The sequence below is a fragment of the Etheostoma cragini genome, chromosome 24, assembly GCF_013103735.1.
Source record: "Etheostoma cragini isolate CJK2018 chromosome 24, CSU_Ecrag_1.0, whole genome shotgun sequence".
NCBI classification, from domain to species: domain Eukaryota; kingdom Metazoa; phylum Chordata; class Actinopteri; order Perciformes; family Percidae; genus Etheostoma; species Etheostoma cragini.
The window spans coordinates 11528970-11541552 of record NC_048430.1 but is presented as its reverse complement, the minus strand read 5'-3'; the positions used below and the strand labels follow the sequence as shown (position 1 = coordinate 11541552).

At 43.7% G+C, this 12583-nt stretch overlaps 1 protein-coding gene across 1 annotated transcript in view; it reads left to right on the top strand.

Annotated features, from left to right (window-relative positions):
- ahr1b (aryl hydrocarbon receptor 1b) overlaps positions 1-11431 on the top strand; it is a 28406-nt gene extending 16975 nt beyond the window's left edge. Inside the window, exons 5-11 of the mRNA XM_034864833.1 lie at positions 90-198; positions 794-930; positions 3838-4043; positions 4279-4388; positions 6963-7104; positions 7305-8739; positions 11025-11431. Of these exons, the coding sequence (XP_034720724.1) occupies positions 90-198; positions 794-930; positions 3838-4043; positions 4279-4388; positions 6963-7104; positions 7305-8739; positions 11025-11171 (2286 nt within the window). The 3' untranslated portion in view covers positions 11172-11431. The remainder of the gene's footprint in view (positions 1-89; positions 199-793; positions 931-3837; positions 4044-4278; positions 4389-6962; positions 7105-7304; positions 8740-11024) is intronic.
- The last annotated feature ends 1152 nt before the right edge of the window (positions 11432-12583 follow it).

Here is a 12583-nt window from a genome sequence, read left to right as displayed (position 1 = left end):
TTGTAACGGGCCTCGTAAAATGTTCCTTTATCATTTTCTGTGTAACTTCATCCTGATTCCTCATGCTGTATATTACGTCTTCCTGTCAGACCGACGTGATGCACCAGAGTGTGTTTGAGCTGATCCACACTGAAGACCAGCAGGAGTTCAGGAGCAACCTGCACTGGGCCCTCAACCCCCCAACGGACCCCTCAACAGGTCTGTAAACTGAAGATAATTCAATTCATCTCCATGCTGTGTCTGTAAAGGAAGGTCTGAATACACTTAAAAAGTGCCCTTTATTGCCTTGCTAGTCTCGCGTTGCAGACCTTCCACCACAGCGCTGCGGAGGACGGTCTGGCGAGTCCCCACAGCATTCCTGGATGGGAAAAAAACATGATCTGGTTCATTGGCATATCTTTAAACCAATCACAATTGTCTTGGGCGGAGCTAGGCACCAGACACAGCCACGGTCCCGCAGCAAAATAGTCTCAGGAAGGAACTTGTTTTGGTGGAACATGTGTACGTTCAGAAGTAGTTTTAGTCGTGAAAAAGAAAACTCAGATTGGACAGATAGTCTATAGTCGATATAGACTACCGCCATGCTAAATGGTTAGCTAGGTTTGACAGCTAGCTATTCTCGTATTACCAGTTTCATCCACAGCACTGTGGAGTAAAAATCTGGCTACACCACAGATACATTTTGGGATAGGGAGAAAGGGGATTGCATTTCTTTTAACCAATCACATTAGTCCCTAAGTATGAGTATCATAAAGATATAACCTGCATAAGTGATTTTAATTGATGTTCCCAGGTGACGAAACGGTTTCGTCGTCTTCCTGCCTGGTGAGCTACAACCCCGACCAGCTTCCTCCGGAAAACTCCTCCTTCCTAGAGAGAGGCTTCGTCTGCCGCTTCCGCTGTTTGTTGGACAACTCCTCCGGCTTCCTGGTGAGACTAACATTTCAATTCAGTTGTATTTATGGGTGGCACATCTTAACAGACGTTATCTCAGGACACAGATAGAGTTGATGTCAACCGCACTGTAATTTACAGAAAAACAATTCCCTCAAAGACCAAGCTCTAGTTTTTCCCACGTTTTAGTCAAAGATATGGAGATAATGACAGTCCTAAATGATGTAAAAATCAGACACAAAATCTTACAGAGACACAACATGTAAGGGGGAAATTCCTATTGTTTTATTGAAAAACATTTTCTTGAGGAAGAACGCCAAACTTGTGGTGTTTTTTTCCCCGTTGGTGCTGCTAGCAGTATGGCGTGCTACCTCAAAGTCCCTCAGGGATCAGAAGCCACCGTTTACTCCCGTAATCCGCCTTAAGAGAGCCTCGGGGTCGTGGGGAAAAGGACTTTAATCCTCCCAGAGCAGAGGGGGGAACTTGCTTAGTCAGGGTTGGTAGCTCCAGACCAGTCAGTGCTTCCTCTTTCACTACCACAGTTAGCTGGAGATGGAGAAAAACACTCTGTTGTTCACTGCCAGCAAAACCCCCTCAAACCTGCTGGGAAAACTGGGGCAGGGTCCTCCGTGAGCATGGCACTTCAGGCGCCATATACATTTCGTTCTGCACCTTTTCAATGCTGGAAGTTAAAGTCCATGAACACCCATACAGTGTTTTCACTTAATGCGGCTGATTGGACATCTTCCCAGAACTGTGTGGGTGTGGTTAGACTGATTAAGTGGCATCTTAGAGTCCTTAATGTTGTTGCACCTTTTAGCCAATTACAATCAAGTATTTCCAATATTTTTTATAATTTTTATTGACATGTTTTTATTGATTTTTGTTAACTTACAATACAACTTCTATGTACAAAGCCCCCAGCCCGACCCAACACCTAACATTTGTTATACTTAATTTTTTATACGTGGTTAAGAACACAAAAAAAAACTGAACTCAAATAACATGACAGTACTATTTACACAGAACAATGGTACCTAGTGCTTCAAATAACATTCCGTCGAATGCGGGTACAAATTATCTTTGGATTTGGCTAACATTGTAAATTTGGCCGGTGATGAATAAAGTAAATAATTCAGTGTCTGTTTGTATCGGCCGGCTGCAGAAACAATGTGCCAAATCGGTCTGTTTATTGCCAAGAAATCTGGGGCTGATTTGGCTTAGAAACGCAATCATTATCTGGCAACACTCTTGTTGAACTAGTTCTACATTTCCTTATAAACACTAAATTTGGTGAGGCAGCGTTCAACCTTCAGCTACGTGCCTAGCGTGCTGTATCGATGAAATTAAGTAGTAAAGTTATTCAAATAAGAATTTGGCTAGTGGAAAATCTGATTGGCTGGTAACTTTTAAAATGCTCTACAAATGTTGGCTGGTGAATTTAAAGCCCTGATGGTTCCAACGAGCAAAGTCATGATACGCATGGGGTTCACCGCCGGTCTAAATCCTAGGTATCCTGCCCTGCATTTCCCTCTGTAGAAGCTCCCCTATGTTCCAAAATCCTTAAAGTCCCAAAAAAATTGTGAACAATCCCCTATTTTGAAATATTACATTTGTTTTCCCAGTCTGATGGATATTTTCATAGTTGATTAATCTGTCTATTACTTGTGTATATAATGTCAGAAATGTGGATCAGTTTTTCCCAAAGCCCAAGGTGACGTCCTCAAAGATACTGTTTAGTCCACAACTTAAAGATATTCACTTTACTGTCACAGAGGAAGAAATGTTCACATTTAAGAAGCTGACATCAGAGAAGTTTTATGACCCAAACCAATTAATCAATTATCAAAGTAGCTGTTGATTTATTCAATAGTTGCGGCGCTTTTCCAGTCAAATGATTTCCTATTTTCAGGGGGACTCAGATCTTTGTCAGTAAATGAAAGTTACTTTTGCAAAAGCTTAAGGAATTGACCGTCTTGCTTCAATTAAGAAAGTCTTGCTCAAGGAAATTGTAGAAGTTCGGTTTTGCGAAGGGGTTTCAAACCTGCGTCTCTCGGTCCTCCCTCCCAGTGCGTTTGCGTGAGCATTAAGCCAGGTTTCTACTTCTGTTTACCGGTCGCTATGGCTTAGTTTTTTGAGTAATCCCTCCTGCTATTCAGGGCTAGATTCCTGACACCACGGCTGCAGGCCCTTAAGCCCACTAAGGTCAATTAACCAGAGCTAACAGAGGAGGTGGGGGACAGCGGAAAGCATGAAAGGGTTTTCAGGTTTTTCTTTTAGAGGTCTTTGTAAGTAAACTGTCTGGGGAGAAATGAACATTTGCCGCCTGCGTTAGCATGCAGCTACTTGTAGTTAGCAATGGATTGTAATAGTGTATACTGTATCAGCACGTTTTTCTGTAAAAAAAAAGGCTTTTGAACTAAATACTCCACAACCAGATATGTGTCAGCAGTAATGTGCCCCGAAATTGGCAGGAAATTAATAACATTGGCAGCCAAGAGTTAAGTTACAGCTTCCCCGACGTAACTACAGCTGACAATGCACTGCAGTAACTGCGCTTAAAATTAAAGTTGACCAATCATAGAAACCCAGCTTCATGTCAAGGAGAGAAGAAGAAAACTTTCAGAAGGTTGCGTTCAATGGGAAGGAATTTCCCTGAAATACGTTCACCTCATTATTTGAAGCTTTGGCCATGTTTAACATGAAAATCCAACATTGTGACATCAGTGTGTTTACAGTGTACGGAAGGGGAATTGCTCTCTACATTACCCAGCAGGATAAATTAAACTGATGTGGCCCGACAGGGGGAAGAGAAACACCTCTCACACGTCTGCTGTGGAAACGTGATGTAATAGTCTCAGAGCAAAAAGATAAAAGAAACACGACACAGACTGGCGGCTTTCTCTTCTCGTCTTAATTGTGATTTACGCGCTCTCCTCTCAGGCGTTGAACATCCAGGGTCGACTCAAGTTCCTCCACGGTCAGAGCCGTCAGCAGCGCGACAGCGAGGGGAGTACCCCGCCTCAACTCGCCCTGTTTGCCATCGCCACACCCCTCCAGCCTCCGGCCATCCTGGAAATCAGGACCAAGAACATGATCTTCAGGACCAAACACAAGCTCGACTTCACGCCCATGGCCTGCGACGCAAAGTACGTACTCTCCAAAAAGCTCCCGCTAATGACTTTAGGTTTTTATTCAAAAAGTTTATTCATTTTGTTAATGGTTGTAACTAGGGCTTAAACAGACACCCGCCAACCTGCCAAATGCGGGTTATAATTAACTTTGGCGGGTAACAATGAGGGTTGGACTCAATAAAGGCTCAAATCCCAATTATTAAGCTTGTAATTCTTGTGTGTATCTTGTGTGTTTTTTCTGGATATTTAGGGGTAAAATTGTTCTGGGCTACACAGAGGCGGAGCTGAGAGTTCGAGGTTCGGGATACCAGTTCATCCACGCCGCCGACATGCTGCACTGCGCCGAAAATCACGTCCGAAGTAAGTCACAGTCCCCACGGTTTACGTCACACTTGAATGAATGAATGCCATCATTAATTCAAACAATTAAAAGAAAAACATATGTTAGATAAAATGTATAAACGAATTTTGCAGGGGGTTGTGACACTCAAAAAATTTTACCACTGATTTACAGATGTCTCTTTTGCCATGTAGGCGTGACTAACCGGTAGTTGCAATTCCACTGTTTAGCCACTATGTCAAATTGGCTTCAAACTCCGGCGCACTTCTTGGGGGTCTGCTTGTAACTCATACTCATCTTCCCTCTTTCTCTGAACTGTAAGATCCAACCTGCACTTTTAATCACTGCTGGCTTCTCCCAAAAAGCATGCTGTGAAGAAGAAGGTTAATTCATCAAACATCAAAACACTGAAAAGTCTATTTTAGGCAAACTGGGAACTTGTTGGGTTGCTCACAAAGCGTGTTAAATAGATTTGTAGCTGATTTATTTCCTTTTTTAAAACGGTTTCCACTCGTCTAGGTTCAGTAAACAAGCGAGAGTCAAGTGTCCTACTTATCTTGTGTACAGGATGACCCGGTTAATTGTAACCATGGCGCCCTCAACGCGCTGCTACCAGACACGCTCACTCACAAAGCCACATACTGTATGCAAGTAGTCATGCATACAGAAACAGAACTAAATGCATATGCATTTGGAATCGTACAACACAGACATACAGTCATGCTCTAATGCACGCATAGATGGGAAAGACAGGTTTCCAAGCAGCACAACAGGATCCACAGGATGCTAATTTAAAGATGACTGATGACATCACTCCTCGTCAGTGTTGGGCAAGTTACTTCCAGAATGGAATACATTATAGAGAACTAGTTACTGTCATTTCAGAGTAATTACTTATATTACAATATTACTGTCACTGAATTGTAATGCATTACTTTTGAGTTACTATCATCAAAAATAACAGCCAAGTTTGACTTTGCAGGTAGCTTGTGAATGTCACCACCAAATCAATAAAGTCTCCTGTTTATCCACTTTAATACAATTTAGATTATTTATAATATTTTGTATAATATATATGAATATCTAAAGTACCTGAAGCTATAAAAATAGATGGTTAAAACAACAATAGGCAAGTAGAATAACACTCAATTAAAAGTACCTTACAGTTGTATTGAAGCTTGTTTTCCGGTGATGGCGGGTACGTGCTCGGTAGCATTAAAATGGCGCCATATGAGTTACGCTTTGTGGAGGTTGGCTTACCCCTTTAGTCGTTCCCCCCTCTCTTTCCCCTTTAACGTCTTCAGCTGTTCCTTTTCCCATTTGCCAGTTTTGGTTGCGCTTAAAGTGACACAGTTGTGAAAGCAACATAGTAGGTCACAGAATCTCCTAAATGACACGGACATCAGTTTGCCAACAGACTTAAATATTGCAAATCCTACTAAAAGTCATCAGCTTGTGGCTTCTAATGCTAACAATATGCAGCAAAGACTGAAACCCTCTGCAGATCTCAAAAACTATTTTGAGCGGCAACATGATGTTCCTGTATTTGGGGTTTTTAATCTGAATTTCTTTCTTAAAACTTTTCTTTGACAACACGACTAATGAAATTCTTTTGGAAACCACAGCTTCTATAAGGTACCCGCGGCTGCAGGGCCCTTAAAGTTTTGACAAAGTCTTAAAACAACACTAGAGAACTTTTGTAAAACTTTTCTCCAAGTTTGCCAGATCGGGTAGCGGATCTATAGTTCCAATGAGACATAATGGGACAATACCACTTCCAACCTGTAGGTGGACCAAAGCGGGAACATTTCTCTAGTGTTGCTTTAAATTTAAAATTCAAAAAAAAAAAGGCCTTAAAAGCATGGACTTTTGTTTTCAAAGGTCTTAAATTATTTCCTGTCACACACACTTCACAAAAATGTATGTATTGAATTCAGGCAACGTTACATGGTAAATATTTATTTTCTCCGGCTTAGAATCCACTCTGATTTTCTATTATGTGGCTGTGAAGGTGGAGTTAAATTCCATCCTAGGTAGTTTTAAAAATGTCTTAAGTTTGAAATTTTACTTTCAGAGAATCCTGAGAGTACCCTGTTCTTAAAGCTCAGTGAGACACTTCAAAAGATGAAGGCACTTGCAGTTGACAGTTGCAGTGTTTCATTTTACAAAGATTAATGACACACATTATACCTGTTCCCCCAAGTGTTCAACTATGATAATCTACACCGACAAAAGGAGTCTAAGCAGGGTTCGAATGGTTCTGTGCTTCACTGTGAAGTTTGTTTAGACACAAGGCGGCGCAGAAACATGACAGGCATTACAATTACACACCCCGACAGACACAACACTGAGCCGTGGAGATGAGGGACTGGAGGTAGAAGGATGTGATGGTGTGTTGGGCCGCTTTAAGTGTGTGCAAACAGGACTTGTAACATGTGCATGTAGCCAAAAGTGAACATCAGCATGGAGCCTCCACCGCAGCAGCACGCCCGGTTGAGCAAATGCAGAGTGAGAGTGTGTGCGAGTGGCGGGGTGTACAGAGCGTAAACAGCAGTGACACAGAGCCTCTGATGTCTCGCCTGATGTGATTCCAGTGATGAAGACGGGCGAGAGCGGCCTCACCGTCTTCAGGCTGCTCACCAAGGAAAACCGGTGGAAGTGGGTCCAGGCCAACGCCAGGCTCGTCTACAAGAGCGGCAAGCCAGACTATATCATCGCCACCCAGAGGCCCTTGGTGTAAGTGCACCACAATTTCTTTTTTAATAATATTTTCTTATTGCATTTCACAAGATGAAAGTTCCTTCTGCAGTAATACACAGCTTTCCCTGGCAGTCTGCAAACCAATGAGTGATGTCCCAGATGCTACTTCTACTATTTTTACATTCTTTGGTTTTAACTAAAATCTCTTAAATGCTTCTCTGTTCATATTTTCACAGGGATGAGGAAGGAGGGGAACACCTGAGGAAGCGATCAATGCACCTTCCCTTCACCTTCGCCACCGGAGAAGCAATGCTCTACCAGACCGGGTATCCACTGCACGGCTTCCCCGATTCCGTCCAGTGCAAAACCAAAAGCAGCAAGTCCAAGAAAGGCAAGCTGGACAAGAGCACTTTGGACGACCTGGACCCAAAGTCCTTGCTGGGAGCACTGATGAGCCAGGATGAGTCTGTGTATGTCAGCCAGCCGGACACGGAGCCTAAGATGTCTTACCACAGCAGCCTTTTCAGCGAGCATCAAGCTAACAGTGAGGGTTTTGGGGGCTTGTTAAGTGGCGATGGCTGGCACATCGCATCTAACGGGGCGACGGGGAGATGCAATGGCAAAACATCCAGTTATGACCCAATGCTGGCCACTTTGGACTCTTTGTCCCTGGACGAAGAGGAAACGTGCTCCAACACTGAGCTCTTTAGCGCCCTGGAGAACCTGTGCCTAAACGCCGAAGACCTGGAGCTCCTGCTGCTGGACGAGAGGATGATCCAGGTGGAGCTGGGCCCCAGCCACATCCCAACACTTAGTGACCTTCTCACCAACAACGAAATTCTCTCCTACATCCACGACTCATTGGAACGTGGTACAGGAGGGGAGGAGCAAGGAGACAGAGGTGGATTCGGACCAGACTCGGCCCAAAGCGTCTCCCAACAGCCACAGGCGGACTTCACACCTGCCGTCCCTGCAGCTCGTCCCATCATCGAGTTATCGCAAGAGATGCAGCAACATGTGAAAGCTCAAACGAGGCAGATTGAGTCCATCTCCCAGCCCGGAACAATGGACACCAAGATATTAAATGGGAACGGTCACTGGGTGGGAACGTCGGAGAACCACCATCACCCACACACTATACTCAAAGCCTCGCAGTTGAACGGAGAACATAAGCTTCTTTCCTCGCTTCCAGACTCGAGTCAGGAGTTGCAGCTTCAGCAGGACCAGCACTCGCTCCTCTTCCAGTCCCAGCGTCAGGGGAGCAGCCAGAACGCTTTGCCGCCCGGCTTCCAGAATCAGCCAGGACTGACAACAAACGGGTCTTACATCCCACACGGACACACTAACTTTCCAGCGAACACGGATGTCAACCACACAGGTTACAACATCTTCGACACGCCACATACAGGTGGCACAATGCCGAATGGCGGGACCACACCGGACGTCTGTCACTACCAGCGGTTGGTGGCCGGCGCTCGGTCCTGCCAGCTCCAGGGTCACCAGAAACACCAGCACACATTGCAACAGACTCAGGTTCCCCAGTGTCCCGCCCAGAGCTCTACACTGGAGTTAGAGCACTTACTGGGTTTGTCCCAGCCACAGCACAGCCTGCCGTCTTTAGAGGCCTACGGGATGTTCAACACCCCCGCACAAGACTCCTCTCACAGCAAGGTAAGGGCAAGACAATTATGCAGTCACAGTGTGGAATCTGTCAGTTTTTATCCAGTCTAGACTGAAGTTACATGTTACATTCAAGCATTATGTAAATAATGCAAGAACAGAGGGATAATGACGTGTCTGACTGATCTGGCGTGCTGCTACCACTTAAGTCTAGGATTGTTTCTGTCCTTACTTATTGCGCCACATCAAAAGTCAGTAATTTGCGATGTTGGGAGTGAGAACAGCCGTTCAAAAAAGTGGGCCGTAACTGTTAGGCTCTATTTCCAGTCATATAAGCCTGGTGTCCTGAAAAGAGCTTCTGCTGCATGTCCATGAAAAGGTGAGTAATGCTCACCCCCCCAACAGTCCCGCTAAGACCTTCCGCCTTGTGTCAGCCCTATTCTGTCTTTCTTTTTTTCCTTCTTGCCATCTCAAGCTGCCAGCTCTCCTCAGAACTGTTTGGTCCGGGAGCCAAACTCTTGATCCTAGCCCCCTGACGACGCCTGAAGTCAGCGTTGCCCTCAAATATCGGCAAACATCAACAAACTGAGGGCCGCAGAGTCCACAACCCTTCAACCCTTGTTGTCTTTCACTGTCAGGAAAATGGATTTTTTTTGTTTGGTTTTGGAGTCAGCACACAGAGGCCCTGGGGCTGGCATGGAGCTCAGTGTAAACTGTGGTGATGCGACTAGACATGCCATGTAAATAAGACGAGGGGGAGATGGGTCAGAGCAGCACAGTCTGAGTATAGAGTCCACTCCAATCTATTGCAGTAGAGTCTGTATAAGTAATGGGGTTTAAGTTGCTTGGCAGGAGAAGTTCTGGTTTATTTGTGTGTGTTTTTTGTACTGGGCAGTGATTTATCAACATCAAACATGTATGAAATAACCTTTACCTTCACTCACAAATACGTTCATAATTAATCCACAACTCTTTTAGTTCTGCACTGATTGACAAAGATATGCAACACTGTTGTTGAATTTAGCCATAACGATAAACTTGTCACAATGATGATAAAAAAAAGAAATTCATAGAAATATTGTGCAGCCCTTGACTATTTATGCTGGGTTCAACTACTCGATATTCCCTGTTTTTGTTAAGTCTTCTATTAAAGGGACATTTTGGACTGTCAGCCGGACAAACCAAGCAATTTGAATATGGCAATATGGCCTTTGGGAAATTGTGATGGACCTTTTTTTTCTTTTTAGTAATGCAGGCCAAGTTAGTCAATACATAAATGAACATTTTAAGAGTGTCTGCTATATAAGCCGGGATCTCTCTAGCATAAACCCAGACACTAGTCACATTATTTGGTTAATGACACTATAATGTTCAAGGGGGAAGTCTTTAAAGTCCACTAACTATTTTTCCAAGTAATGACAGGGAAGCGAGGGCTTGGGAATGTCATCCTGAGAGAAAAAAATGAGGATTTGTCTGATTTTCTGCATCTTTTACAGTGTTCCACAGCAGGATAACAAATGACATATGAGAAAATGGGCTGGAGGGAGTAAAGAAAGGCAAAGAGGCAGTAGTGATAAAAAAGAGTGCAATAATGAAAAGAAGAAGGCCGACCCCCGGCAGGCATCTATTCATCCCCGCCCCATTCAGCCGCCTCTGTTATTCTTCAGGGTCAGTGGCTGTTGCTGAAAGAAAAATACTGCAGGCTGGCCAGTCAAGCATGAGCAGCACTGACCTACAATTTGACTGTCGTCATTACCTAATGCTGTAAACGTGGGATGGAGGGAGGGGGGGAGGCAGCCAGACTATTCTCTGCTGGGACAGAAGCAGAGCTCCACTGTAGTCTGATTTACATTCCTTGTTACTGTATCTGCTATGTCCCGATTTGTCTATATCGACGACGTTTCATCTAAACTCTGGATTTCCGAGGACTAGGGTTACCTGGTCCTCTGATCTCTGCAGGGTAAATCCAGACAGCTATCTAGAATACCTGTCCAGTCATTAGGAAACACTTTGTTGTTAAGTGCTTATACAGGCTTCAACCTGACAACTTTGGCACCTACACAAATTCTCAATTCTCGATCAGCCACCTGCTCATTCAAATGATTCAACAAGCATTCTCCAAAAAAGGAAAAGTGGACGATAACAGAATTTATGATACGATAATGCCCGAACAGTGGATGTGCGTTTTTATATTCACTAGCCCGACGTGGTGTTTTACTTCCCCCGGGCCATCGGATGACCCTTGTTGTTGAACCCTGTTATAAAACCAAACGAGACTTTGCACAAGCAGAAATTGCCGTGATAAAGATAGATAATGGCGGCACTCTGTTTTTCAGATGGAGAACGGCTGCCTCCTCAGTGCCGCCAACGCAGCGTACATCAGGACCTGTCTGATGCCCAATGGGAACGGAGTGGGGACCGGCGACATCCCAGACTCACTCCTCGCCCTGCAGGACCCACAGAAATCTGGATTTTTCCTCTGAAAGGAGGGTGGCAGAGGATCAGCGGAGGCTAGAAGAGAAGGTACAGAGGGGGGAAAAAAGAGAAAAAACGCCCCTTTCGATATATCCGCATCTTGTTAATTTAACAATTAGTGGGAAGAAGAAGAGGCGAAAAACTACTCTTTATCCAGAAAAGGACTCTATATATCAGGCTCTCTCTTTTTTGCTTCGACGTCTCATCCCTTAGTCGGACATTGCACTCGTGAAACTCAGAACCGACAAGACATGACGGGGAAAACAAATTTTTGTATTTGTCACTCTGCATGTTTTGATATTGCTAGTTGTGTGCTCACTGAAAGTTTAATTTCCATGTTGTTTCCCACTTTGCTTGAGCGTTGAGCCACTGTCTGATTTGTACATACACTGTTAAAGTCCTGAAGATAAGAGAAACACTTTTTATCTGTATAGTCTTATGCTGATTACTTTCCTTTTTCTCACCACAAACTGTTTAAGAAAGATATATTACAGCCCAGACAATCGATATATCTTTCCGCGGTAAAGTTTGGAGCAGTATATAATATAACAGAAAGCGATTTCAGCACAGCACTATTACAATGAACTCCCTTTCATGATGTCGTTCACATAACTGCCGACCATTTCCCAAAGCATACTTTTCAACCTGTTTTTGTGTCTAAGTGACTAACTGGGAACAATATTTTTGAAACATTGGGCAAATGTGCAGTATTGTGCAGTATTGTTGCCACTGACTCAGTGTCTGACAACATTATGGAAAGTCTTTCTGAGGAGGTCGACCTTTCTGTTAAAGAGTAACATATTTTAAATATGAAAACGTTCACGGAATTGCTTTTGCTAAACCCACCAGACTCCACTGATGTACATTTAGATTTACAAGATATGTTGGTACTATACACTCTGGGTGGCCTAGTGGTAGAGAGTGTGCCCATATATAGAGGCTCCATTTAAAAAAACAGTGGTTCTATAATTTCAGAATCTGGAGGAAGCGGCCTATCTTCTTAACTCGGTCGCTATAACGTTAACCACACACCTGGGACAGCTGGTCGCCCTGCTTCTATTGTATGCCTATTTATTTATTGAGCATTTATTTATTTCTGTATTTATTCTTAAATATGGTAGACCTGGTCCTCCATACTATACACGCTAAATGTGTTGTTCATTTAAATGGAGTCGGGCGAGTTTGGCTGAGCCGTTTCTGCTCAAACAAAAAAGATTTTACTCTTTTAAAAAAGCTTTATCTCTGAAGGTATCCTTTCCATAATGTGGTCAGACACTTTTATAGAATAATATATACAAATATCTATATAGAATAACAATCTGAGGCTGTCATCGACAAAAACTGAACTTTTAGGGGATGGAAATTGACGGTGCACAAATGCTGCAAGTGGTTACATTGCAGCCTGTATCCTGGCTCCCGG